Source organism: Neofelis nebulosa, chromosome X (assembly GCF_028018385.1).
Source record: "Neofelis nebulosa isolate mNeoNeb1 chromosome X, mNeoNeb1.pri, whole genome shotgun sequence".
NCBI classification, from domain to species: Eukaryota; Metazoa; Chordata; class Mammalia; order Carnivora; family Felidae; genus Neofelis; species Neofelis nebulosa.
In genome coordinates this window covers 52,529,883-52,556,119 of record NC_080800.1, presented here as the reverse complement: position 1 = coordinate 52,556,119, position 26,237 = coordinate 52,529,883, and the positions used below count along the sequence as shown (strand labels likewise).

Sequence of the window (26,237 nt, the reverse complement as noted above, 5' to 3'; positions counted from 1 at the left end):
CACCGGAGCACATGGGTGTGAGACTCGGTGTAATCAAGTTAGGCAGCCAGTGTCAGTTCCTTGTTGCCTCTGGCAGGTGGCACTGCATTTATGCTGAGTTGCAGAGGAGTGAAATGGTGCCAGCCAGCTCCTTTCTTCCTGGAAAAGGTGTCTCAGTGAATTCTGCCTCTCAGAGAAGCTCCAAGAAGAGGGGATAATCTCCCCACTGTGTGCCTCAGGTGTTCTTCAAATCACTGTTTCCATGCCTTCTGCCCTGAGTTGTTTGTTTGCCTGCCTTCTCTCCAGGAGCAGGGCAGTGCTCTCCAGGCTCTATCCTAGCCAAACCTGCTGACCTTTAAAACTCCAGGCCTTTAGTCCCAGTGGTTGCAAGAACTCACAAAATTCAGCTCCTCTCATTTTCCAAGCCAATGTCTTTGGGGAAACATTCTGCTTGTGCATTCTCCTGTGTGCTCTACTCTCTCTCACCTTTCTCTGCAACCATGGCTCCCTCCCCTCCACAGCACCTGCAGTCTGGTTTTCCCCTAAACCATGTCTCCATACTTTCTACTTTCTTTGATGTGGCCTCTTCTTTCCCTTTAGTTGTGGAGTTTGTTTTGTCAGTCTTCAGATTGATTTCTGGGTGTATTTAGGATGATTTGATAATTATCTAGTTGTGTTCATGGGATGAGAGGAGCCTATGGTCTTCCTACTCTGCCACCATCTTCCCTCTCCTTTTTAGCCAGGCTTCTAATCATATTTAATAGCTATATGATATTCCATAAAGCTAAATGCATCAAAACATATTTATATCTAACATTCACTTTTTAAAAATGTATTTAAATTCAAGTTAGTTAACATACAGTGTAATATTGGTTTCAGGAGTAGAACCCAGTGATTCAGCACTTACATATAACATCCAGTCTCATCCCAACAAGTGCCCTACTTAATTCCCATAATCCATTTAGTCCATCCCCCCACCTACCTCCACTCCAGCAACCCTCAGTTTGTTCTCTTATTGAGTCTCTGTAAGAGTCTCTTATGCTTTGCCTCCTTCTCTGTTTTTATCTTTTTTTCCCTTCCCTTTCCTTACGTTCATCTGTTGTGTTTCTTAAATTCCACACATATGTTAAATAATATATTTGTCTTTCTATGACTTATTTCACTTAACATAATACACTCTAGTTCCATCCATGTCATTGAAAATGGAAAAAAAATCATTCCTTTTGATTGCCAATATGACCAACAATTGCACTACTAGGTATTTATCCAAAGGATACAAAAATGCTGATTTGAAGGGGCACATACACCCCAATGTTTATAGCAGTGCTATTGACAATATCCAAATTATGGAAAGAACCCAAATTTCCATCAACTGATAAATAGATAAAGAAGATGTGGTATATATACACTTTTAAGAAAAACAAGTTGACAAAACACTCTAGGGTTTCACCATCCTATGGGCAGTTACATTTCTCTTCCTATATAACTAATAGTCCCTTGCTACAACATATATAATAGAAAATTATGTCCTTGATAATGGCAATAAATTGCATATTTAGGGAATTAGGAAGCTGTACTGATATATCTATCAGTTCTTTCTTTCCCAGAACCCAATTTTTTCCCTTCTTTTTCATTTCTGTTATATTCCATACTGATTCTGAGATCTAGCATCCCTGATGCACTTTGGGGATGTGATAGTTATTTGTTATCTTCCTGAGACCTTTCAAATAGGATCAATGAACAAAACTATTAAGTATTTTCTGAACTTGCTTCTCAGGGGTTGAATGAGCTGTCCAGCATGGCTTCTTTTGTCTCCCAATGTGGTTACTCACCAATACCTACTACTTATCCAGAAATGACATGCTGAAGTGACATTGTTACCATTTTTTTTCCAACTGTGCTCAGAGGCCTACCTTAGGGAGAAAACTGGGAGGAAATCGCTGCCCCTTTGCCTAATGTTGGAATGGAACTGCTTTCCCTTCTCCACTATAGCTAAGACACTTCCAAAGGTGATAGGGTGAGAGAGAGGAGGTGAGATGGGGGAGGGAAAGGAGGGAGACAAAAACAAGCAAATGCTGGGAGTTACATATTAGGCAGGGAGTTTATTTCTCTATCTCTTAGTCAAGGAATGATTTCTAGAGAGGCAGAATTTTGGGAGCTATTTCAATAAAGGGATTAGCACTAAAAGGGTATTCTGGAAATAGAGGGCATCTTCTTCCTGGCCAGGAATTGGATATGAATGAATGCAGGACAACTTGAGCATGTCAATCAAAGAGAGCAACAGCCATTAGTCAAATAAATGTCAACACAGGCACAGACTATTAACCTACAAATTGTTGAATGACAGTATTTAATGGCTAAATTGGAAGGTGAGAAGTGATCACAGAAATGAGATTTTGTTAGAGGTTGTAAAAGGCACTGAAGCCAGGGATAAGGATCTTCATGGAATATGCCTAGATGAATGGTTTTATTGGAAGCTGTGTTAAGGGGAGACAAAGTGGAGCTGTAGACAGTTGTTAGTGACTACAACATTCCTCATTAGGAGCTCAACACTTAAGATGTTACAAAAATCACGTTTAGCATTTAGATGAAAGCAAATCACCATAATTTAGTCTCACCAAGAACATTTAATGCTAATGATTTATGATGAGGGTAGTGGCCATCAAAATTTTACATCAGTTGGTTCAGAATGGAAGATGGTGGCTGCTTGTTTTTCCTTTTTTTTCTTTCATTTTACCCTGACTTACAATGTGCCCTGAGGCTGGTTGTGTTACATTTGTGCTCTCTTATCAGAATCTTTTTCATTGATTCTACCCTATCATCAATGACTAACTATATTAATTCATCTATTTATTCATGAATGTGTGTTGAATGCTAACTCTGTTAAAAACACCATGCCTGGGCATTTGTGGACTTGTTGGCCAAGTTCATCCCGATGATCTTTCCCGGTCAGCTATCTTAGATGGGTAAGAAATTCTCTTCAAGGAATGGTTTGGTTTTGTTAATTCTTATTCCCTGTTGGGAAGTTTCCTGACTTGGCCTGTTTCCAAATTGTCAATGTTATTAATACATTTTGGATTGGTCCTATAAAAATAAGACTTTTGAGATGTGAATGGATCTAGCTAAATCTATAACTACTAAAATAGTAAAAAATGTTTGTGCTTAATCAGGTTCTGAGAAAAGGCCTTATGACTTTTGGGGTTAGAATGGTGGGAAAAGCTCTATACTCTGGATTCTGCACTCTGAAGAACTTTCCTTGCGATCTAACTTCCCTAATTACTCACTGGTACAGTAGCTTCATTCTAACAACCTCCATTTATTTCCTCATATGAAAAATGGAAATGATTATTCCTTGTCTATTTCATAGAACAGTAATGAATCTTCTCAGTGCTTAATAAATGGTAAAGCCCTCGAGGAGTCAGGAACATCTTCATACTGGGCTTTTCCTTTGTGTGCAGGGCTACCTGAAGCAATGCCGGAAGAGAAGAGACATGTTCAGCGATGAGCAACTGAAGGTGATCTTTGGGAATATTGAAGACATCTACAGGTTTCAGATGGGCTTCGTGAGAGACCTGGAGAAACAGTACAACAATGATGACCCCCACCTGAGTGAGATAGGACCCTGCTTCCTGGAGCACGTAAGCATCTTCCCCCATGGGGATGGTTTTGAGAGAGGTTAGGAAGAAATGGAAGGAGTGTCTGAATTTTCTGGTCCTGCTCAGCTTCTTTGTCCTATGGTGAGGGATAGATAATTTTAACCCTGATGTAACCCCACTGCCAGGGTATGAGGACTTAGGAAGGGCACTGTGATTTGGCCTAGGACTCTTTCTTTACCATGAATTTCTCTCCTTCAAGACAGCTACAAAGTAGGATTTTCTTCATCTTATTTTTTATGTACCTGTTGGGTTCAGTTTCTGTGGGACCCACTATTTTGAAAGAAACTCTGAACATATTCACTGCATGGAAAATCCAGAAATCTGAGAGATATAGTCAGCATGAAAGTAGGCCCCTTCAAGGCATTTAGAGAGGTAAGGTACTCTAAAGTAGAGAAAGTGAGAAGTGTAGGAAAAGGGGCCATGTGACTTAGAGAAAGGAGAACTAGGAAATAGGAAAGCAAGGATTTTATTCCTGTGTCTGTAATGACAGTCTATGTAACTTTGGATAAGGCCCTTAACTTCTTTGGGCTTCCTCATCTGGAATATAAGAAGACTTCGTTGTATACTTCTACAGTTCTCTAACATCTTTTGGGTCTCATTTACAGGTGACTTAGTTGTTTTGACAATTCTTCTCTTTTTTTTTTTTATAAAGTATTGATTTCTAAAGAGGTAATAACAGGATTCAAAATTCAAATGACACGTAAAAGTGTGCAGTTAGAAGTAAATCATTTTGTAAATGCTCCTGCTTTGCTTATGGCAATGTTCATTGGGGGATTATCCTTAAGACCACTCTTATGGTCAGTGATTTTCTAGAAGGAATCAGCATATACTCATACTCATGATTGTGATTTATATAGATAAAAGGTCCAAATAAAAATACTCATATACTCATACTCATACTCATGATTGTGATTTATATGGATAAAAGATCCAAAGAAAAATCAACAAAAGGAAAAAGCACATGGGGCAAAGTCTGGAGGGATCTAGGTACAAGCTTCCAAGAGACCTCTCCCAGTGGAATCACAGAGGATACACTCAATTCCCCTTACAATGAGTTGTCACAATACATATGAATGTTTTCTACCAGAGAAACTCATTAGGGGCTCAGTACCCAAGATTTTTATAGGGGACTGGTCATGTAGGCATGTTCTGTCTAGAATGTACCAAAGTTCCAGACTCCCAAAAGAGAAGCAGGTGTTCAGTATAAACCACATTGTTTATACAAGCAGTTTAGGCACAGTGAGCTACTCTTGCCAGGGAATGGTGAGAACCCTCTTAAGATCCAAGTTCCAAGATACCAGTCAAGAACCAACCATCCAAGCAGGCCTTTCTAAGAATAGTAATCTCAGGCCTGATAAATTAACTTTTTCTGCACAGTATTTTAAATAGTCTAGCCATTTCAGGAAATACCTGGGCAGTATATATCAAAGTTAAACATGTGTATGACATAGTGTTTCCATTCTTGAATATATATTCCAGGGAAATTCTTATAGAGGTTGGAGCATTTGCAAGGCTGTGGATTGAATGGCAGTATTGTACGTGGTGGAGTGCAAACGGAAGCAAATTAAATATTTACCATTAGGGGATTAATAAGAAATATATAGAGGATGCTTACTGTGGGGTATTGTGTTGCAAGAAGCAACAGACTAGATGTATGTACATTATAGCAACAAACAACAAACTTGATGTAGGTATCTTATAGCAATGTGTATAGACATCATAAGCATAGTGTTGCTTGTGAAAGTAGAATATAGAATAGTGGTTCTCATTTGGAGCCTTTTCTGTGCGTTATAGTGTGTTTAACAGGATTCCTGTTCTTTACCCACTGAATGCCAGTAGTACCCTACCACCACCGAGTTGTGACAACCAAAAATGTCTCCAGACATTGACAAATGTCCCGTGGGGAACAAAAAGTACCACTGATCTGTGGAAGTGATTACATGCTTTTAGCCTTAGATCTATTAAAGTGGTTAATTTGGTGTGCAGAAGCTTTTTATCTTCATAAGGTCCCAGTAATTCACTTTTGCTTTTAATTCCCTTGCCTTTGGGGATGTGCCGAGTAAGAGATTGCTACGGCTGAGGTCAGAGAGGTCTTTTCCTGCTTTCTCCTCTAAGGTTTTGATGGTTTCCTGTCTCACATTCAGGTCCTTTATCCATTTTGAGTTTATTTTTGTGAATGGTGTGAGAAAGTGGTCTAGTTTCAACCTTCTGCATGTTGCTGTCCAGTTCTCCCAGCACCATTTGTTAAAGAGACTGTCTTTTTTCCATTGGATGTTCTTTCCTGCTTTGTCAAAGATGAGTTGGCCATATGTTTGTGGGTCTAGTTCTGGGGTTTCTATTCGATTCCATTGGTCTATGTGTCTGTTTTTATGCCAATACCATGCTGTCTTGATGATGACAGCTTTGTAGTAGAGGCTAAAGTCTGGGATTGTGATGCCTCCTGCTTTGGTCTTCTTCTTCAAAATTACTTTGGCTATTCGGGGCCTTTTGTGGTTCCATATGAATTTTAGGATTGCTTGTTCTAGTTTCAAGAAGAATGCTGGTGCAATTTTGATTGGGATTGCATTGAATGTGTAGATAGCTTTGGGTAGTATTGACATTTTGACAATATTTATTCTTCCAATCCATGAGCACGGAATGTCTTTCCATTTCTTTATATCTTCTTCAATTACCTGCATAAGCTTTCTATAGTTTTCAGCATACAGATCTTTTACATCTTTGGTTAGATTTATTCCTAGGTATTTTATGCTGAGGGTTGATGGGGGGTGGGAGGGAGGGCAGGGTGGGTGATGGGTATTGAGGAGGGCACCTTTTGGGATGAGCACTGGGTGTTGTATGGAAACCAATTTGACAGTAAATTTCATATATTAAAAAATAAAAAAATTAAAAAAAATAAAAAAATAAAAAAAAAGACTCGGACACACACAAAAAAAAAAAATAAAAAAAAATAAAGGAGCACACTCATTTGACATATAAAAAAAAAAAAAATAAAGTGGTTAATTTGGATTGACTAATTTTTGTATGTTAAATGAACATTGTATTGCTGGGATAAACTCTACCTACATATGGTATGTTATCATTCTTTTACATGTTAGTTTGCCTTTTTTTAAAAAAAATTGGATTGTTTACCTTTTTATTATTCAGTTCTGCAGTGTCATTTTAAAAAAGTTTATTAATTTTGAGAGAGACAGAGACAGTGCGAGTGGGGGAAGGGCAGAGAGAGAGGGAGACCTAGAATCCTAAGCAGGCTCTGCACAGTTAGTGCAGAGCCCAACACAGGGCTCAAACTCATGAAATCATGAGATTGTGACCTGAGTGAAAACCAAGAGTCAGATGCTTAACCGACTGAGCCACCTAGGCACCCCTACAAGGTCTTTTTTTTTAATCAGCTTTGTTTAGGTGTAATTTATATACACTAAGATCACCAATTTTTAGCATATAATTTGGTGAATTTTAATAAATGTATATGGCTGTGTAACTACCATCATAATCAAGATATAAAACATTTCTGTAACTTCATCAAGTTCTCTTATTCTCCCTTTGTAGCCAGTCTCTGCTCCCATACCTGGCCCTTGGTAAACACTGATCTGCTTTCTGTTACAATAATTTTACTATTTCTACAGTGTCATATAAATGGAATAATACATTAATAATATTTGTGCTTAGCTTCTTTTACTTAACAAAATGACTTTGATATCATCCATGTTGTTGCATGTATCAGCAGTTGGTTCTTTTTGATTATTTAGTAATATTCCATTGTATGAATACACCACCCATTCACCAGTGCATTCCAGGATATCTGGGTTGTTTACTAGATTGTTTCCATCTGTGGGTTCACTCTTTTTCATGATAGGTGTGTTTTTCTTTTTCTTTTCTTTTCATTCTTTTTTAAAAAGCCATTCTAATAGGTGTGTAGTGGTATTTCATTGTGATTTTAATTTGTACTTTCCTAATGACTAATGATGTTAACCATTTTTGCATGTGATTATTTGCCATCTGTATAAAATCTGGTGAAATATCTGTCCATGTCTTTTGCCAAATTCTAAATAGGTTGTTTGTTTTCTTATTGTTTAGTTTTGAGAGATTTTTTTTTTTAGTTAGCCTTTATTTATTTATTTATTTATTTATTTATTTTGGGGAGGCTTATAATCTTTTTTTTTAATTTTATTTATTTTTTTATTTTTATTTTTTAATATATGAAATTTACTGTCAAATTGGTTTCCATACAACACCCAGTGCTCATCCCAAAAGGTGCCCTCCTCAATACCCATCACCCACCCTGCCCTCCCTCCCACCCCCCATCAACCCTCAGTTTGTTCTCAGTTTTTAACAGTCTCTTATGCTTTGGCTTTCTCCCACTCTAACCTCTTTTTTTTTTCCTTCCCCTCCCCCATGGGTTTCTGTTACGTTTCTCAGGATCCACATAAGAGTGAAACCATATGGTATCTGTCTTTCTCTGTATGGCTTATTTCACTTAGCATCACACTCTCCAGTTCCATCCACGTTGCTACAAAAGGCCATATTTCATTTTTTCTCATTGCCACGTAGTATTCCATTTTGTATATAAACCACAATTTCTTTATCCATTCATCAGTTGATGGACATTTAGGCTCTTTCCATAATTTGGCTATTGTTGAGAATGCTGCTATAAACATTGGGGTACAAGTGCCCCTATGCATCAGTACTCCTGTATCCCTTGGATAAATTCCTAGCAGTGCTATTGCTGGGTCATAGGGTAGGTCTATTTTTAATTTTCTGAGGAACCTCCACACTGCTTTCCAGAGTGGCTGCACCAGTTTGCATTCCCACCAACAGTGCAAGAGGGTTCCCGTTTCTCCACATCCTCTCCAGCATCTATAGTCTCCTGATTTCTTCATTTTGGCCACTCTGACCGGCGTGAGGTGGTATCTGAGTGTGGTTTTGATTTGTATTTCCCTGATAAGGAGTGACGTTGAACATCTTTTCATGTGCCTGTTGGCCATCCGGATGTCTTCTTTAGAGAAGTGTCTATTCATGTTTTCTGCCCATTTCTTCACTGGGTTATTTGTTTTTCGGGTGTGGAGTTTGATGAGCTCTTTATAGATTTTGGATACTAGCCCTTTGTCCGATGTGTCATTTGCAAATATCTTTTCCCATTCCGTTGGTTGCCTTTTAGTTTTGTTGGTTGTTTCCTTTGCTGTGCAGAAGCTTTTTATCTTCATAAGGTCCCAGTAATTCACTTTTGCTTTTAATTCCCTTGCCTTTGGGGATGTGCCGAGTAAGAGATTGCTACGGCTGAGGTCAGAGAGGTCTTTTCCTGCTTTCTCCTCTAAGGTTTTGATGGTTTCCTGTCTCACATTCAGGTCCTTTATCCATTTTGAGTTTATTTTTGTGAATGGTGTGAGAAAGTGGTCTAGTTTCAACCTTCTGCATGTTGCTGTCCAGTTCTCCCAGCACCATTTGTTAAAGAGACTGTCTTTTTTCCATTGAATGTTCTTTCCTGCTTTGTCAAAGATGAGTTGGCCATACGTTTGTGGGTCTAGTTCTGGTGTTTCTATTCTATTCCATTGGTGTATGTGTCTGTTTTTATGCCAATACCATGCTGTCTTGATGATGACAGCTTTGTAGTAGAGGCTAAAGTCTGGGATTGTGATGCCTCCTGCTTTGGTCTTCTTCTTCAAAATTACTTTGGCTATTCGGGGCCTTTTGTGGTTCCATATGAATTTTAGGATTGCTTGTTCTAGTTTCAAGAAGAATGCTGGTGCAATTTTGATTGGGATTGCATTGAATGTGTAGATAGCTTTGGGTAGTATTGACATTTTGACAATATTTATTCTTCCAATCCATGAGCAGGGAATGTCTTTCCATTGCTTTATATCTTCTTCAATTACCTGCATAGGCTTTCTATAGTTTTCAGCATACAGATCTTTTACATCTTTGGTTAGATTTATTCCTAGGTATTCGGCGCATAGACATTTATAATTGTTAGCTCTTCCTGATGGATAGACCCTGTAATTATTATATAATGCCCTTCTTCATCTCTTGTTACAGCCTTTAATTTAAAGTCTGGTTTGTCTGATATAAGTATGGCTACTCCAGCATTCTTTTGGCTTCCAGTAGCATGATAAATAGTTCTCCATCCCCTCACTCTCAATCTAAAGGTGTCCTCAGATCTAAAATGAGTCTCTTGTAGACAGCAAATAGATGGGTCTTGTTTTTTTATCCATTCTGATACCCTATGTCTTTTGGTTGGTGCATTTAATCCATTTACATTCAGTGTTATTATAGAAAGATATGGGTTTAGAGTCATTGTGATGTCTGTATGTTTTATGCTTGTAGTGATGTCTCTGGTACTTTGTCTCACAGGATCCCCCTTAGGATCTCTTGTAGGGCTGGTTTCGTGGTGACAAATTCCTTCAGTTTTTGTTTGTTTGGGAAGACCTTTATCTCTCCTTCTATTCTAAATGACAGACTTGCTGGATAAAGGATTCTCGGCTTCATATTTTTCCTGTTTAGCACACTGAAGATATCTTGCCAAGCCTTTCTGGCCTGCCAAGTTTCAAAGGAGAGATCAGTCACGAGTCTTATATGTCTCCCTTTATATGTGAGGGCACGTTTATCCCTTGCTGCTTTCAGAATATTCTCTTTATCCTTGTATTTTGCCAGTTTCACTATGATATGTCATGCAGAAAGTGGATTCAAGTTACATCTGAAGGGAGTTCTCTGTGCCTGTTGGATTTCAATGCCTTTTTCCTTCCCCAGTTCAGGGAAGTTCTCAGCTATAATTTCTTCAAGTACCCCTTCAGCACCTTTCCCTCTCTCTTCCTCCTCTGGGATACCAATTATGCGTATATTATTTCTTTTTAGTGTATCACTTAGTTCTCTAATTTTCCCCTCATACTCCTGGATTTTTTTATCTCTCTTTCTTTCAGCTTCCTCTTTCTCCATAACTTTATCTTCTAGTTCACCAATTCTCTCCTCTGCCTCTTCAACCCGAGCCGTCGTCGTTCCCATTTTGTTTTGCATTTCGTTTAAAGCGTTTTTCAGCTCCTCATGACTGTTCATTAGTCCCTTGATCTCTGTGGCAAGAGATTCTCTGCTGTCCTGTATACTGTTTTCAAGCCCAGCGATTAATTTTATGACTAATATTCTAAATTCACTTTCTGTTATATTATTTAAATCCTTTTTGATCAGTTCGTTAGCTGTTGTTATTTCCTGGAGATTCTTCTGAGGGGAATTCTTCCGTTTGGTCATTTTGGATAGTCCCTGGAGTGGTGAGGACCTGCAGGGCACTTCCCCTGTGCTGTGGTGTATAACTGGAGTTGTTGGGCGGGGCCGCAGTCTGACCTGATATCTGCCCCCAGCCCACCGCTGGGGCCACAGTCTGACTGGTGTGTGCCTTCTCTTCCCCTCTTCTATGGGCGGGATTCACTGTGGGGTGGCGTGGCCCGTCTGGGCTACTTGCACACTGCCAGGCTTGTGGTGCTGGGGATCTGGCGTATTAGCTGGGGTGGGTAGGCAAGGTGCAGGGGGCAGGAGGGGCAGGCTTAGCTCGCTTCTCCTTAGGTGATCCACTTCAGGAGGGGCCCTGTGGCAGCAGGAGGGAGTCAGATCCGCTGCTGGAGGTTTGGCTCCGCAGAAGCACAGAGTTGGGTGTTTGGGCGGAGCGAGCAAGTCCCTGGCAGGAACTGGTTCCCTTTGGGATTTTGGCTGGGGGATTGGAGGGGGAGATGGCGCTGGCGAGCGCCTTTATTCCCCACCAAGCTGAGCTCTGCCGTCCGGGGGCTCAGCAGCTCTCCCTCCCTTTGTCCTCCAGCCTTCCCGCTTTCTGAGCAGAGCTGTTAACTTATGACCTCCCAGACGCTAAGTCGCACTTGCTGTCGGAACACAGTCCGTCCGGCCCCTCCGCTTTTGCCAGCCCGACTCGGGGGCTCTGCTTGGCCGGCGAGCCACCCCTCCGCCCCGGCTCCCTCCCGCCAGTCCGTGGAGCGCGCACCGCCTCGCTGCCCTTCCTACCCTCTTCCGTGGGCCTCTCGTCTGCGCTTGGCTCCGGAGACTACGTTCTGCTAATCCTCTGGTGGTTTTCTTGGTTATTTAGGCAGGTGTAGGTGGAATCTAAGTGATCAGCAGGACGCCAGTGAGCCCAGCGTCCTCCTACGCCGCCATCTTCCCTCCCGCCTTGAGAGATTTTTAATTTATTATTTATAAGTTGTTAGATATGTGATTTGCAAAGATTGTCTCCCATTTTGTGGTGTATCCTTTCATTTTTTTGAGTGTCTTTGAAAAGCATAAACTTCTAATTTTGCTGAAATTCAGTTTATCACTTTTTTCTTTAATGGTTCATGTGGTTTGGATCTTATTTTAGAACACATTGCTTAATCCAGGGTCACAAAGATTTTCTCCTGTTTTCTTAAATAAGTTGTGTCGTTTTGTTTATTATATCTAGGTATATGATCTTTTTGAGGTAATTTTTATATATGGTGCAAAATAATGGTTGAAGTTAATTTGTTTCCATATAGATATCTAGTTGTTAAAGCACCACTTGAAACAATTTAATTTCTCTATTGAATTACTTGGACACATTGGTCAAAAGTCAATCATATACATGTGGGTCTACTTTTAGGTACATTATTGTGTTCCAGTAATCTATGCGAGTATTCACATACAAATACTATGCTATTATTTATTGTTGTTGCTGTTTTTAATTAAGATATAATTAACATATAACATTAGTTTCATATGTACAGAATAATTATTTGCTATTTGTATGTATTGCAAAATGATCACCAAAAAATGATCACAATAAACTTAGCTAATGTCTATCACCATACATAGGTTAAAAAAAATTCTCACACTGTCTTGATTAAGGTAGCTTCATAGCAAGTCTTAAAAGCAGGTAGTGTTAGTACTCCATATTCATTCTTCTTCAAAACAACTTTGGCTATTTTAGGTGATTTGTATTTCTATATAAATGTATATCATCACAAGGAATAATTTTTTCTCTTCTGTTTATTGTAAGTATATGAAATGATGGATATTAACCTATTTGTAATTATTTCACAACATATATAAATCAAAACATCATGCTATCCCCCTTAAACTTATTCAAGTACATATTTAAATAAACTTATGAACTTAAAGTTATAAAATACATACATCCATATTTTCTCCATAAAACAGGGGGAAAATCAGCTTGCTAAGTTCTACCAACCAACAAAAACCTTGTCAGCATTTTCATTAGGATTAAATTAAATCTGTAGATCAGTTTTGGGAAAATTTGTAGGCTTTCACTCCATGAACAAATATCAATCTATCTAAGTCTTCTATAATTTCTTCTAGCATTGTTTCTGTTTTTTATTGTATAAATCTTGACCTTATTTTTAGAAATCAATTTCTAGGTTGTTTTTTTTTTGCTGCTACTGTAAAGAGTATTTTTATTTCAATGTCCTGTAGTTTGTTGCTATGAGATATAAATACAATTGATTTTTGTATAGTGACATTGAATCCTGACACATTAGTGAATTTAATAATTGGTTATAGTATTTTTTTGTAGATTTCTTAGGATTTATAAACATACAGTCGTATCCTGTCATTTCCTTTTTTTCTTCCAAGATTTTATTTAAATTCAAGTTAGTTAACATATAGTATAGTATTCGTTTCAGGAGTAGAATTTAGTGATCATCATTTATATATAACACCCACTGCTCATCAGGAGTGCCCTCCTTAATGCCTATCACCATTTATCCAGTCTCCCCACCCACCTCCGCTCCAGCAACCCTCAATTTGTACTTTATAGTTAAGGATCTCTTATGGTTTGCCTCCTTCTCTGCTTTTATCTTTTTTAAAATGTTTACTTATTTATTTTGAGAGAGAAAGCAAGTGAGAAGGGGAGGAACAGAGAGGGAAAGAGAATCCCAAGCAGGCCCTGTACTGCTAGCACAGAGCCCCATGCGGGGCTCGATCTCAAAAACCATGAGATCATGACCTGAGCCAAAATCAAGAGTCATATTCTTAACTGACTGAGCTACCCAGGTGCCCCTCTCTGCTTTTATCTTATTTTATTTTCCTTCCCCTCACTTATATGCATCTGTTTTCTTTCTTAAATTTCACATATAAGTGAAATCATATGATAGTTGTCTTTCACTGACTGACTTATTTTGCTTAGCATAATACACTCTAGTGCATCTAGCATAATACACCTCATTGCAAATGACAAGATTTCATTATTTTTAAAATTTTTTCTTTAATGTTTATTTATTTTTGAGAGAGAGAGAGAGAGAGAGATACAGACAGAGTGTGAGCAGAGGAGAGGCAGAAAGAGAGGGAGATACAGAATCTGAAGCAGGCTCCAGTCTCTGAGCTGTCAGCACAGAGCCCAACATGGGGCTTGAACTCACAGCCATGAGTTCATGATCTGAGCCAAAGTTGGACACAACTGACTGAGCCACCCAGGCTCAAGATTTTCTTTTTGATAGCTGAATAATATCCCATTGTGTGTGTGTGTGTGTGTGTGTGTGTATGCACACACGTGTATACACACCATGTCTTCTTTATCCATTCATCATGTCCTTTCTGAACAAAGGTAGTTTATTTCTTCATTTTATTTTATTTTTTATTTTTGAGTATAGTTGGCACACAATGCTATATTAGTTTTATTTCCTCATTTTCTTTTTTCTTTAATTTTTTTTATCATTTATTTATTATTGAGAGACAGAGCATGGGTATGGGAAGGGCAGAGTGAGGGGGAGACACAGAGTCCGAAGCAGGCTCCAAGCTCTGAGCTGTCAGCAGAGACCGACGCAGGGTTCAAACTCACAAACCATGAGATCATGACCTAAGCCGAAGTCAGACGCTTAACCAACTGAGCCACCTATGCACCCCATATTTCCTCATTTTCAATCTACTTGCCTTCTCTTTTCTTTTATTATTGCACAGGTGAAATGGTAAAAACAGACATCTTTTGTTCTGTACTTGATCTTAGGCACAAGTATTCTATAATTCAACATTGAGAATGATATTAGCTTTAGGTTTTCATGGTTGACCTTATGATACTGGGGACATTTCTTTCTATCCCTAATTTTCTGGTAGCTTTTATCATATATGTGTTTTTCTAAATGATTATTATATATCTACCTAAATGAACATATGATTTTTCATTTATTCCTTTAATGTAGTGTATTGGATTGGGATCAACCCCTCTTAATCATGGTATATCATACTTTCAATATACTGATTTGCTTATTTTTTTTAAACTACATTGCTTGCCCTGAACAGGTGAGAGACAAACATATATTGAATAATGAAAACAGAGAACTCAGTGACTCCATAAAATGAACTGATATTTGTATTATAGAGCTCTCAGAAGAAGAGAGTGAAAGGGGGAAGAAAATATATTTGAAGAAATAATAGCTGAAAAATTCCTGAATCTAGGGAAGGAAAGAGAGATCTAGATTCAGGAGGCACTGAGATTCTTCCAACAAATTCAACCTAAGGAGATCCACACCAAGACACATAGTAATTAAAACGGTAAAAAGTAGTTATAAAGAAAGGATTTTAAATGCTGCAAGATAAAAGAAGACAGCTACATGCAAAGGAAAACTCATAAGGCTGTCAGAGGAGTTTTTCAGAAATCCTCCAGACCAGATGGACATGGTCAAAATATTGAAAATGCTGAAAGAAAACAATTATCAGTCAAGAATATTTTATCCAGCAAGGCTATCATTCAGAACCGAAGGAGGGATAAAGTTTCCCAGACAAACAAAAGTTAAAAGAACTCATGTTCATTAAACCAGCCCTACAAGAAATATTAAGGAGGATTTTGTGAGTAGAAACCACAGACCAAAACTAAGAGTATGAAAAACAGGAAGCACAAAAGAAAAAAAAAGTATATATATCTGTAGAAATTAACTAAGAGAAGCACAAAATAAAAGGTAATCAAATATAATACAAAATATCTGAAATCGTAAGGGGAGAGTAGTAAATAATGAGTCCAAAATTAAGCAACCCTCTGCTTAAATAGATTTCTATATGCAGATGTTATATATGAGCTAAATGGCAACTACAAATCAAAAATTGGTAATAGATATGCAAATAATAGAGTAAGGAATCCAAGTATATCACTAAAGAAAACTAGAAAATTATGAAAGAGAGAAAGAGAAGAAAGGATGAGAGAGAAGCTACAAAAACAACCATAAAACAAGTAGCAAAATGGCAATAAATACATATCTATGAATAATTACTTTGAATGTAAAAGGACTAAATGCTCCAATCTAAAGATGGGGTCACAGAAGTGATAAAAAAAAAAAAGATGCATCTATATGCTGCCTACAAGAGACTCATTTCAGACCTGAAGATCTGCAGATTGAAAGTGAGGGTATGAAGAAACATTTATCAGGCAAATGGATTTAAAAAAAAAAAAAAAACGACCCAGAGTAGCAATACCTATATTGGACAAAATAGATTTCAAAAAAAATCTATAAAAGAGACAAAGAAAGATAATATATAATCCTAATGGGGACAACCTACCAAGAACATATAAGAATTGCAAATCCATATGCACCCAACATGGAGCACTCAAATACATAATGAACTTAATAGTGAACATAAAGGAACTAACTGATACCGATGCAATAATAGTAGGGTACTTTAATATCCCACTTAAATATTCTGAAACTCTTCATTCAACCAGAAAATCAATAAGAAAAGAGTGCCTTTGAATGACACACAGAACCAGATTAATTTAACAGATATATTTAGAACATTCCATCCTAAAGCAGCAGAATACACATATTTATCAAGTACACAGAGGACATTGTCCAAATAGATCACATACTAGGTTACAAATCAGGCCTTAAGAAATACAAAAAGATTGATATTATATCATACATGTTTTCTGACCAAAAATATATGAAACTTGAACTCAACCAAAAGAAAAAAATTGGAGAGACCACAAATACATGAAGGTTAAAGAACACCATACTAAAGAATGAATGGGTCAGTCAGGAAATTTAAGAAGAAATACAAAAATACATGGAAACAAATGAAAATGAAAACACTATGGCCCAAAACCTTGGGATGCAAGAAAAGTGGTCATCAGAGGGGAGTGTATAGCAATGCAAGCCTACTTCAAGAAGCAAGAAAAATTTCAAATACACAACCTAACCTTATACCTAAAGCATCTAGAAAAATAGCAACAAATAAAGCCTAAAGCAAGCAGAAAGGAAATAATACAGATTAAGGCATAAAAAAATGACAAACAAACAAAAAAAACAAACAAAAAACCAGAACAAATCAATGAAACCAGGTGCTGGTTCTTTGAAAAAAATAATAAAATTGATAAACCCATCACCAGACTTATCAAAAAGAAAAGAGAAAGGAGCCAAATAGATAAAATTACAAATAAGAGAAGAGATCACAACCAACACCACAGAAATATAGACAATTATAATTTTATGAAAAATTATATACTAACAAATGGGCAACCTGTAAGAAATAGATAAATTCCTAGAAACGTAAACTGCCAAAACTGACACAGGAAGAAATAGAAAACTTGACCAGATAACCAACAAAGAAAAGGAATCAGTAATAAAAAATTTTCCAAAAAGCAAAAGTACAGGGCCAGATGGAGAATTCTACCCCACCATGTTGGATCTCCCTCCACTACCAAAGTTGTAAAGAAGAGTTAGTACCTATTCTGAAACTGTTCAAAAGAGTAGAAATGGAAGGAAAACTTACAAACTCATTCTGCAAGGCCAGCATTACCTTGATTTCCAAAGCAAAACCCCACTATTAAAGAGAACTACAGGCCAATATCCCTGATGAACATGGATGTAAAAATTTTCAACGAGATACTAACAAATTGAATCCAACAGTACATTTAAAGAATCATTCACCATAGTCAACTGGGATTTATTCCTGGCTTGCAAGTGTGGTTCAATATTTGAAAACCAATCAATATGAATAAAAGATGAGATAAGAACCACATGACCCTCTCAAAAGATGCAGATTAAACATTTGACAAAGTACATCCATCCTTGATAAAAACCCTCAACTAAGTAGGGATAGAGGGAAGATACCTCAACATCATAAAGGCCATATGCAAAAGACCCACAGCTAATATGATCCTCATTGTGGAAAAACTGAGAACTTTTCCTCTACAATTGGGAACAAGACTGCAATGTCCACTCTGACCACTGTTATTTACAGTACTGGACATTCTAGCCTCTGCAATCAGATAACAAAAGCAAATGAAAGGCATCCAAATGGCAAGACAGAAACCAAATTTTCACTGTTTTCAGACAACACGATACTCTATGTAGAAAATCCAAAGGACTCCACAAAAATTTTGTGAGAACTGATATATGAATTTACCTAAGTCACAGGATACAAAATCAATGTACATAAATCTGTTGCATTTCTATACACAAATAACAAAGTAGTAGAAAGAGAAATCAAGGAATCAACCCCATTTACAATTTCACCAAAACCTTAAGATACCTAGGAATAAATCTAACCAAAGAGGTAAGAGATATTTACTCCAAAAACTGTTAAACACTGATGGAAGAAAGTGGTGGTGAGACAAAGAAATGGAAAACCATTCTATGCTCATGAATGAACAAATATTGTAAAAATGTCTATAGTACACAAAGCAAACTACAATTTTTATGGAATCCCTACAAAAATGCCAATAGCATTCTTCACAGAGTTAGAACAAATGATCCAAAATTTTGCATGGAACCACAAAAGACCCCAAACAGCAATGCAATTCTGAAAAAACAAAAGCAAAGCCATAGGCATCACAATTTTGAACTTCAAGGTACGTTACAAAGCTGTAGTCATCAAAACAGTATTGTACTGGCAAAAAAAAAAATAAAAGACACATAGATCAATGGAGAATAGAAAACCCAGAAATGGGCCCACAGCTATATGGTCAATTAATCTTCAACAAAGCAGGGGAAAATATCCAATGGAGAAAAGACAGTTTCTTCAGCAAATGGTGTTTGGACAACTGGACAGCAGTTTGAAAAAGAATGAAACTGGGCCACCTTCTTACACCATACACAAATATAAATTCAAAATGGATGAAATACCTAAATGTGAGACAGGAAAACACCAAAACCCTAGAGGACAACACAAGCAGCAACCTCTTTCACTGTGGCTGCAGCAACTTCTTACTAGATATGCCTCTGGAGGAAAGACAAACAAAAGCAAAAAGAAAGTATTGAGAACTCATCAATATAAAAATCTTCTGCACAGCAAAGGAAACAATCAACAAAACTAAAAGGCAACTGAAAGAATGGGAGAAGATATTTGCAAATGACATATCAGATGACATCTTGATACTAATATATATTTTAGTATCCAAAATCTATAAAGAACTTATCAAATTCAACACCCCAAAAACAAATAATCTAGTGACAAAATGGGCAAAATGTATGAACACTTTTCCAAAGAAGACATCCAGATGCCTAACAGACACATGATATCCTCATCATCAGGGAAATACAAATCAAAACCACAGTGAGATACCACCTCACACCTGTCAGAATGGCTAAAATTAACAACTCAGGAAACAACTGATGTTGGAGAGGATGCAAAAAAACTGGAAACATTTTGCACTGTGGGAATGCAAACTGGTGCAGCCACTTCTGGGAAACAGCGTGGGGGTTCCAAAAAAAAATTAAAAATAGAGCTACCGTATAATTCAGCAATTGCCTTACTAGGTATTTATCCAAAGAATACAAAAATGATGATTCAAAGGGGTACATGCACCCCAATGTTTATAGCAAAACTATCAACAATAACCAAATTATGTAAAGAGTCCAAGTGTCCATCAACTGGTGAATGGGAAAGATGTGGTATACACACACACAGACAGAGAGAGAGAGAGAGAGAGAGAGGAATATTACTCAGCAATCAAAAATGATGAAATCTTTCCATTTGCAATGACATGGATGGAACTAGAATGTATTATGCTAAGCAAAATAAGTCAGCTAGATAAAGACAAATATCGTATGATTTCACTCATATGAGGAATTTAAGAAACACAACAGGTGAGCATAGGGAAAGGAAAGGACAAATAAGATAAATACAGAGATGGAGGCAAACCATTAAGAGACTCCTAAATACAGAGAACAACCTGAGGGTTCCTGGAGGAGTGTTGCATGGGGGGTAGAGTTGGGCTAAATTGGTGATGGGCATTAAGGAGGGCACTCATTGGGATGAGCACTGGGTGTTATATACAAGTGATGAATCACTAAATTCCACCCCTGAAATATAAATATATAAATAAATAAATATATATATACACACACAAATATATAAATAAATATAAATATATATACATATATACATATTTATACATATATATTTATATATATAACAAACCATGCATAAAAGCACAGGAGGAGTATAACAAATATTGGTTGCTTGCTTAAACAAAAGCTTCATAAAAGCTAAAGTGAGTAGACAGAGGTACTTAGATATTGGCAATCAAATGTTGGGGGCTAATAAATTGAGACTGTTAGAAATGTCAAAGAAAAAATCCTAGAGGAGAACATAGGCAATAAGTAACCTCTTTGACATGAGCCATAACAGCTTCATACTAGATATGTCTCCTGCAGCAAGGGAAACAATAGCAAGGGAAACTGTTGTTACATAATCAAGATTAACATCTTCTGCACAGGAAAGGAAATAACAAAACTAAAAGGCAACCTAAACAAAACTAAAAGGAATGGGAGAAGATATTTGCAAATGACATATCTGATAAAGGGTTAGTATCCAAAATATAAAAGATTTATTAAACTCAACATCTGAAAAACAAATTATCCAGTTAAAAATGAGCAGAAGACATGAATAGACATATTTTTCCAAAGAAGTCATACATATGGTGAACAGACACATGGAAAAATGTTCAACATCACTTATTAGGGAAATCCAAATCAAAGGTACAATGAGATATCACCTCACACATATCAGAATGACTATAATAAACACAGGAAATAAAAGATGTTGGCAAGGATGCAGAGAAAGAACCCTCTTGCACTCTTGGTAGGAATGCAGATGGTGCAGTTTCCCTGGGAAACAGTATGGAGATTCCTCAAAATGTTAAAAATAAATTACCTCATCCAGAAATTGTACTACAAGGTATTTATGCAAAGGATAAAATATTACTAATTCAAAGGGATACATGCAACCCAAAGTTTATAGCTGCATTAGCAACAATAGCCAAATAATAGAAACAGTTCAAATGTCCATCAACTGATGAATGGATAAATAAGAAATGATACACACACGCACACACACACACACACACACACACGCACAAACAATGGAGTATTACACAGCCGTATAGAAGAATGAAACCGACTAGACTGAAGGAAGATGGCAGTGTAGGAGGATGCTGCGCTCACCACATCCTGCTGACCACTTAGATTCCACTCACATCTGCCTAAATAACCCAGAAAACCACCAGAAGACTAGCAGAATGGGCTCTCTGGAGCCAAGCATAGATGCAAGGCCCACAGACTAGGGTAGGAAGGGCGGAGAGGCAGTGCGCACTACAAAGACTGGTGGAGGGAGGCAGGGTGATGAAGGGGCAGCCAGCCCACCCCGCAAGGCAGAGCTCCTGATTCTGTCTTGCAAAAGCTGAGGGGCCCGACTTCATGAGTTCTGACAGCCAGCAGGACTTAACATCTGGAATGTTATAAGTCAACAGATCTGCTCTGAGAGCGGGAGGGCTAGAGGACAATGGGAGGGAGAGTTGTTGAGCCCCGGAGGACAGAGCACAGCTTGGCAGGGAACAAAGGCACTCAAGCGCCATCTCCCTCACCCATCCCCCAGCCAAAATCCCAAAGGGAACCAGTTCCTGCCAGGGAACTTGCTTGCCCTGTGCAAACACACAATGCTATGCTTCTGCGGATCCATCCCTCCGGCGGGTCTGACTCCCTCCCGCTGCCACAGGGCCACTCCCGAAGCGGATCTCCAAAAGAAAAGTGAGCTGAGCCTGCCCCTCCCGCCCCTGTGCACCTTGCCGATCCACCCCAGCTAATACGCCAGATCCCCAGCACCACAAGCCTGGCAGTGTGCAAGTAGCCCAGAAGGGCCACGCCACCCCACAGTGAATCCCGCCCCTAGGAGAGGGGAAGAGAAGGCACACACCAGTCTGACTGTGGCCCCAGCGATGGGCTGGGGGCAGACATCAGGTCTGACTGCGGCCCCACCCACCAACACAAGATATTCCAGATGGCACAAGGGAAGAGCCATACAGTTCCACGCCACTCCAGGGACTATCCAAAATGACGAAATGGAAGAATTCTCCTCAAAAAAACTCCAAGAAGTAGCGACAGCTAATGAAGTGATCAATACGATTTAAGGAATGTAACAGAAAAGGAATTTAAAATAATAGTCATAAAATTAATCGCTGGGCTTGAAAAAAGTACAGAGAACAGCAGAGAATCTATTACTACAGAGATCAAGGAACTCAGAAACAGTTAGGAGGACCTAAAAATGCTATAAATGAGCTGCAAAATAAAATGGAGGCGACCACAGCTCGGATTGAAGAGGCAGAGGAGAGAATAGGTGAATTTGAAGATAAAATTATGGAAAAAGAGGAAGCTGAGAAAAAGATAAAAAAATCCAGGAGTATGACAGAATTAGAGAACTAAGTGATATAAGTAAACGCAATAATGTATGCATAATTGGGATTCCAGAGGAGGAAGAGAGAGGGAAAGGTGCTGAAGGTACACTTGAAGAAATCATAGCTGAGAACTTCCCTGATCTGGGGAAGGAAAAAGTATTGAAATCCAAAAGACACAGAGAACTCCCTTCAGACGTAACATGAGTCGATCTTCTGCACAACATACCATAGTGAAACTGGCAAAAGACAAGGATAAAGAGAAAATTTGAAAGGACCTAGGGATAAACATTCTCTACATATAAAGGGAGACCAATAAGGCTAGTGACGGATCTATCTACTGAAACTTGGCAGGCCAAAAAATCTGGCAGGAAATCTTCAATGTGATGAACAGAAAAAAATATGCAGCCAAGAATCCTTTACCCAGCAAGTCTGTCATTTAGAATAGAAGGAGAGATAAAGGTCTTCCCAAAGAAACAAAACCTGAAGGAATTCATCACCACTAAATTAGCCCTACAAGAGATCCTAAGGGGAATCCTGTGAGACAAAGTACCAGAGACATCACTACAAGCGTGAAACCTACAGACATCACAATGACTCTAAACCCATATCTTTCTACAATAACACTGAATGTAAATGGACTAAATGTTCCAATCAAAACACATAGGGTATCAGAATGGATAAAAAAAAAAACAAGACCCATCTATTTGCTGTCTACAAGAGACTCATTTTAGACCTGAGGACACCTTCAAATTGAAAGTAAGGGGATGGAGAACTATCATGCTACTGGAAGTCAAAAGAAAGCTGGAGTAGCCATACTTATATCAGACAAACTAGACTTTAAATTAAAGGCTGTAACAAAAGATGAAGAAGGACATTATATAATAATTACAGGGTCTATCCATCAGGAAGAGCTAACAATTATAAATGTCTATGTGCCAAATATGGAAGCCCCCAAATATGTAAAACAATTAATCACAAACATAAGCAACGTTATTAATAAGAATGTGGTAATTGCAGGGGACTTTAACAACCCACTTAAAGAAATGGGTAGATCATCTAGACACATGGTAAATAAAGAAACAAGGGCCCTGAATGATACATTGGATCAAATGGACTTGACAGATCTATTTAGAACTTGCATCCCAAAGCAACAGAATATACTTTCTTCTCAAGGGCACATGGAACATTCTCCAAGATAGATCACATACTGGGTCACAAAACAGCCCTTCATAAGTATACAAGAATTGAGATTGTACCATGCATACTTTCAGACCACAATGCTATGAAGCTTGAAATCAACCACAGGAAAAAGTCTGGAAAACCTCCAAAAGCATGGAGATTAAAGAAATCTCTACTAAAGAATGAATGGGTCAACCAGGCAATTAGAGAAGAAATTAAGCAATATATGGAAACAAACGAAAATGAAAAGACAACAATCCAAATGCTTGAGGATGCAGTGAAGGCAGTCCTGAGAGGAAAATACATTGCAATCCAGGCCTATCTCAAGAAACAAGAAAAATCCCAAATGCAAAATCTAACAGCACACCTAATGGAAATAGAAGCAGAAGAGCAAAGACACGCCAAACCCAGTAGAAGAAGAGAAATAATAAAGATCAGAGCAGAAATAAACAACACAGAATCTAAAAAACTGTAAAGCAGATCAATGAAACCAAGAGTTGGTTTTTTGAAAAAACAAAATTGATAAACATCTAGCCAGCCTTCTCAAAAGAAAAGGGAGATGACCCAAATAGATAAAATCATGAATGAAAATGGAATTATTACAACCATTCCCTCAGAAATACAAGCAATTATCAGGGAATACTATGAAAAACTATATGCCAACAAATTGGACAACCTGGAAGAAATGGAAAAATTCCTAAACACCCACACTCTTCCAAAACTCAATCAGGAGGAAATAGAAAGCTTGAATACACCCATATCCAGTGAAGAAATTGAATCAGTTATCAAAAATCTCCCAACAAATAAGAATCCAGGACCAGATGGCTTCCCAGGGGAGTTCTACCAGACGTTTAAAGCAGAGATAATACCAATCCTTCTCAAGCTATTCCAAGAAATAGAAAGGGAAGGAAAACTTCCAGACTCATTCTATGAAGCCAGTATTCCTTTGATTCCTAAACCAGACAAAGACCCAGTAAAAAAAGAGAACTACAGGCCAATATCCCTGATGAATATGGATGCAAAAATTCTCAATAAGATACTAGCAAGTCGAATTCAACAGCATATAAAAAGAATTATTCACCATGATCAAGCGGGATTCATTCCTGGGATGCAGGGCTGGTTCAACATTCACAAATCAATCAATGTGATACATCACATTAATAAAAGAAAAGATAAGAACCATATGATCCTGTCAATCAATGCAGAAAAAGCATTTGACAAATTCAGCATCCTTTCTTAATAAAAACCCTCAAGAAAGTCAGGATTGAAGGAACATACCTAAAGATCATAAAAGCCATTTATGAAAAGCCCACAGCTAACATCATCCTCAATGGGGAAAAACTGAGAGCTTTTTCCCTGAGATCAGGAACACGACAGGGATGTCCACTCTCACTGCTGTTGTTTAACATAGTGTTGGAAGTGCTAGCCTCAGCAATCAGACAACACAAGGAAATTGAAGGTATCAAAACTGGCAAAGATGAAGTTAAGCTTTCACTTTTTGCAGATGAAATGATATTATACATGGAAAATCTGATAGACTCTACCAAAAGTCTGCTAGAACTGATACATGAATTCAGCAACGTTGCAGGATACGAAATCAATGTACAGAAATCAGTTGCATTCTTATACACTAATAATGAAGCAACAGAAACACAAATAAAGAAACTGATCCCATTCACAATTGCAACAAGAAGCATAAAATACCTAGGAATAAATCTAACCAAAGATGTCCAAGATCGGTATGCTGAAAACTATAGAAAGCTTAGGAAGGAAATTGAAGAAGATATAAAGAAATGGAAAAACATTCCATGCTCATGGGTTGGAAGAATAAATATTGTCAAAATGTCAATACTGCCCAAAGCTATCTACACATTCAATGCAATCCCAATCAAAATCGCATCAGCATTTTCCTCGAAACTAGAACAAGCAATCCTAAAATTTGTATGGAACTACAAAAGGCCCCACATAGCCAAAGTAATTTTGAAGAAGACCAAATCAGGAGGCATCACAATCCCAGACTTTAGCCTCTACTACAAAGCTGTACTCATCAAGACAGCATGGTATTAGCACAAAAACAGACACATAGACCAATGGAATAGAGTAGAAACCCCAGAACTAGACCCACAAACGTATGGCCAACTAATCTTTGACAAAGCAGAAAAGAACATCCAGTGGAAAAAAGACAGTCTCTTTAACAAATGGTGCTGGGAGAACTTGACAGCAAAATGCAGAAGGTTGAAACTAGACCACTTTCTGACACCATTCACAAAATCAAACTCAAAATGGATAAAGGATGTGAACGTGAGACAGGAAACCATCAAAACCCTAGAGGAGAAAGCAGGAAAAAAACCCTCTCTGACCTCAGCCACAGCAATTTCTTACTTGACACATCCCCAAAAGCAAGGGAATTAAAAGCAAAAATGAACTATCGGGACTTCATGAAGATAAAAAGCTTCTGCACAGCAAAGGAAACAATCAACAAAACTGAAAGGCAACCAACAGAATGGGAAAAGATATTTGCAAATGATATATCGGACAAAGGTCTAGTATCCAAAATCTATAAAGAGCTCACCAAACTCCACACCCAAAAAGCAAATAATCCAGAGAAGAAATGGGAAGACAACATGAATAGACACTTCTCTAAAGAAGACATCCAGATGGCCAACAGGCACATGAAAAGATGCTCAACGTCGCTCCTTATCAGGGAAATACAAATCAAAACCACACTCTGATATCACCTCACACCAGTCAGAGTGGCTAAAATGAACAAATCAGGAGACTATAGATGCTAGAGAGGATGTGGAGAA

The 26,237-nt window shown here is 38.0% G+C and overlaps 1 protein-coding gene across 7 annotated transcripts in view; it reads left to right on the top strand.

Moving 5' to 3' along the window:
- ARHGEF9 (Cdc42 guanine nucleotide exchange factor 9) overlaps positions 1 to 26,237 on the top strand; it is a 205,743-nt gene that overhangs the window by 115,884 nt on the left and 63,622 nt on the right. For all 7 annotated transcript variants that reach the window (XM_058712278.1, XM_058712280.1, XM_058712274.1 and 4 more), the window contains one exon: positions 3,438 to 3,617. In XM_058712278.1, the coding sequence (XP_058568261.1) occupies positions 3,438 to 3,617 (180 nt within the window). The remainder of the gene's footprint in view (positions 1 to 3,437; positions 3,618 to 26,237) is intronic.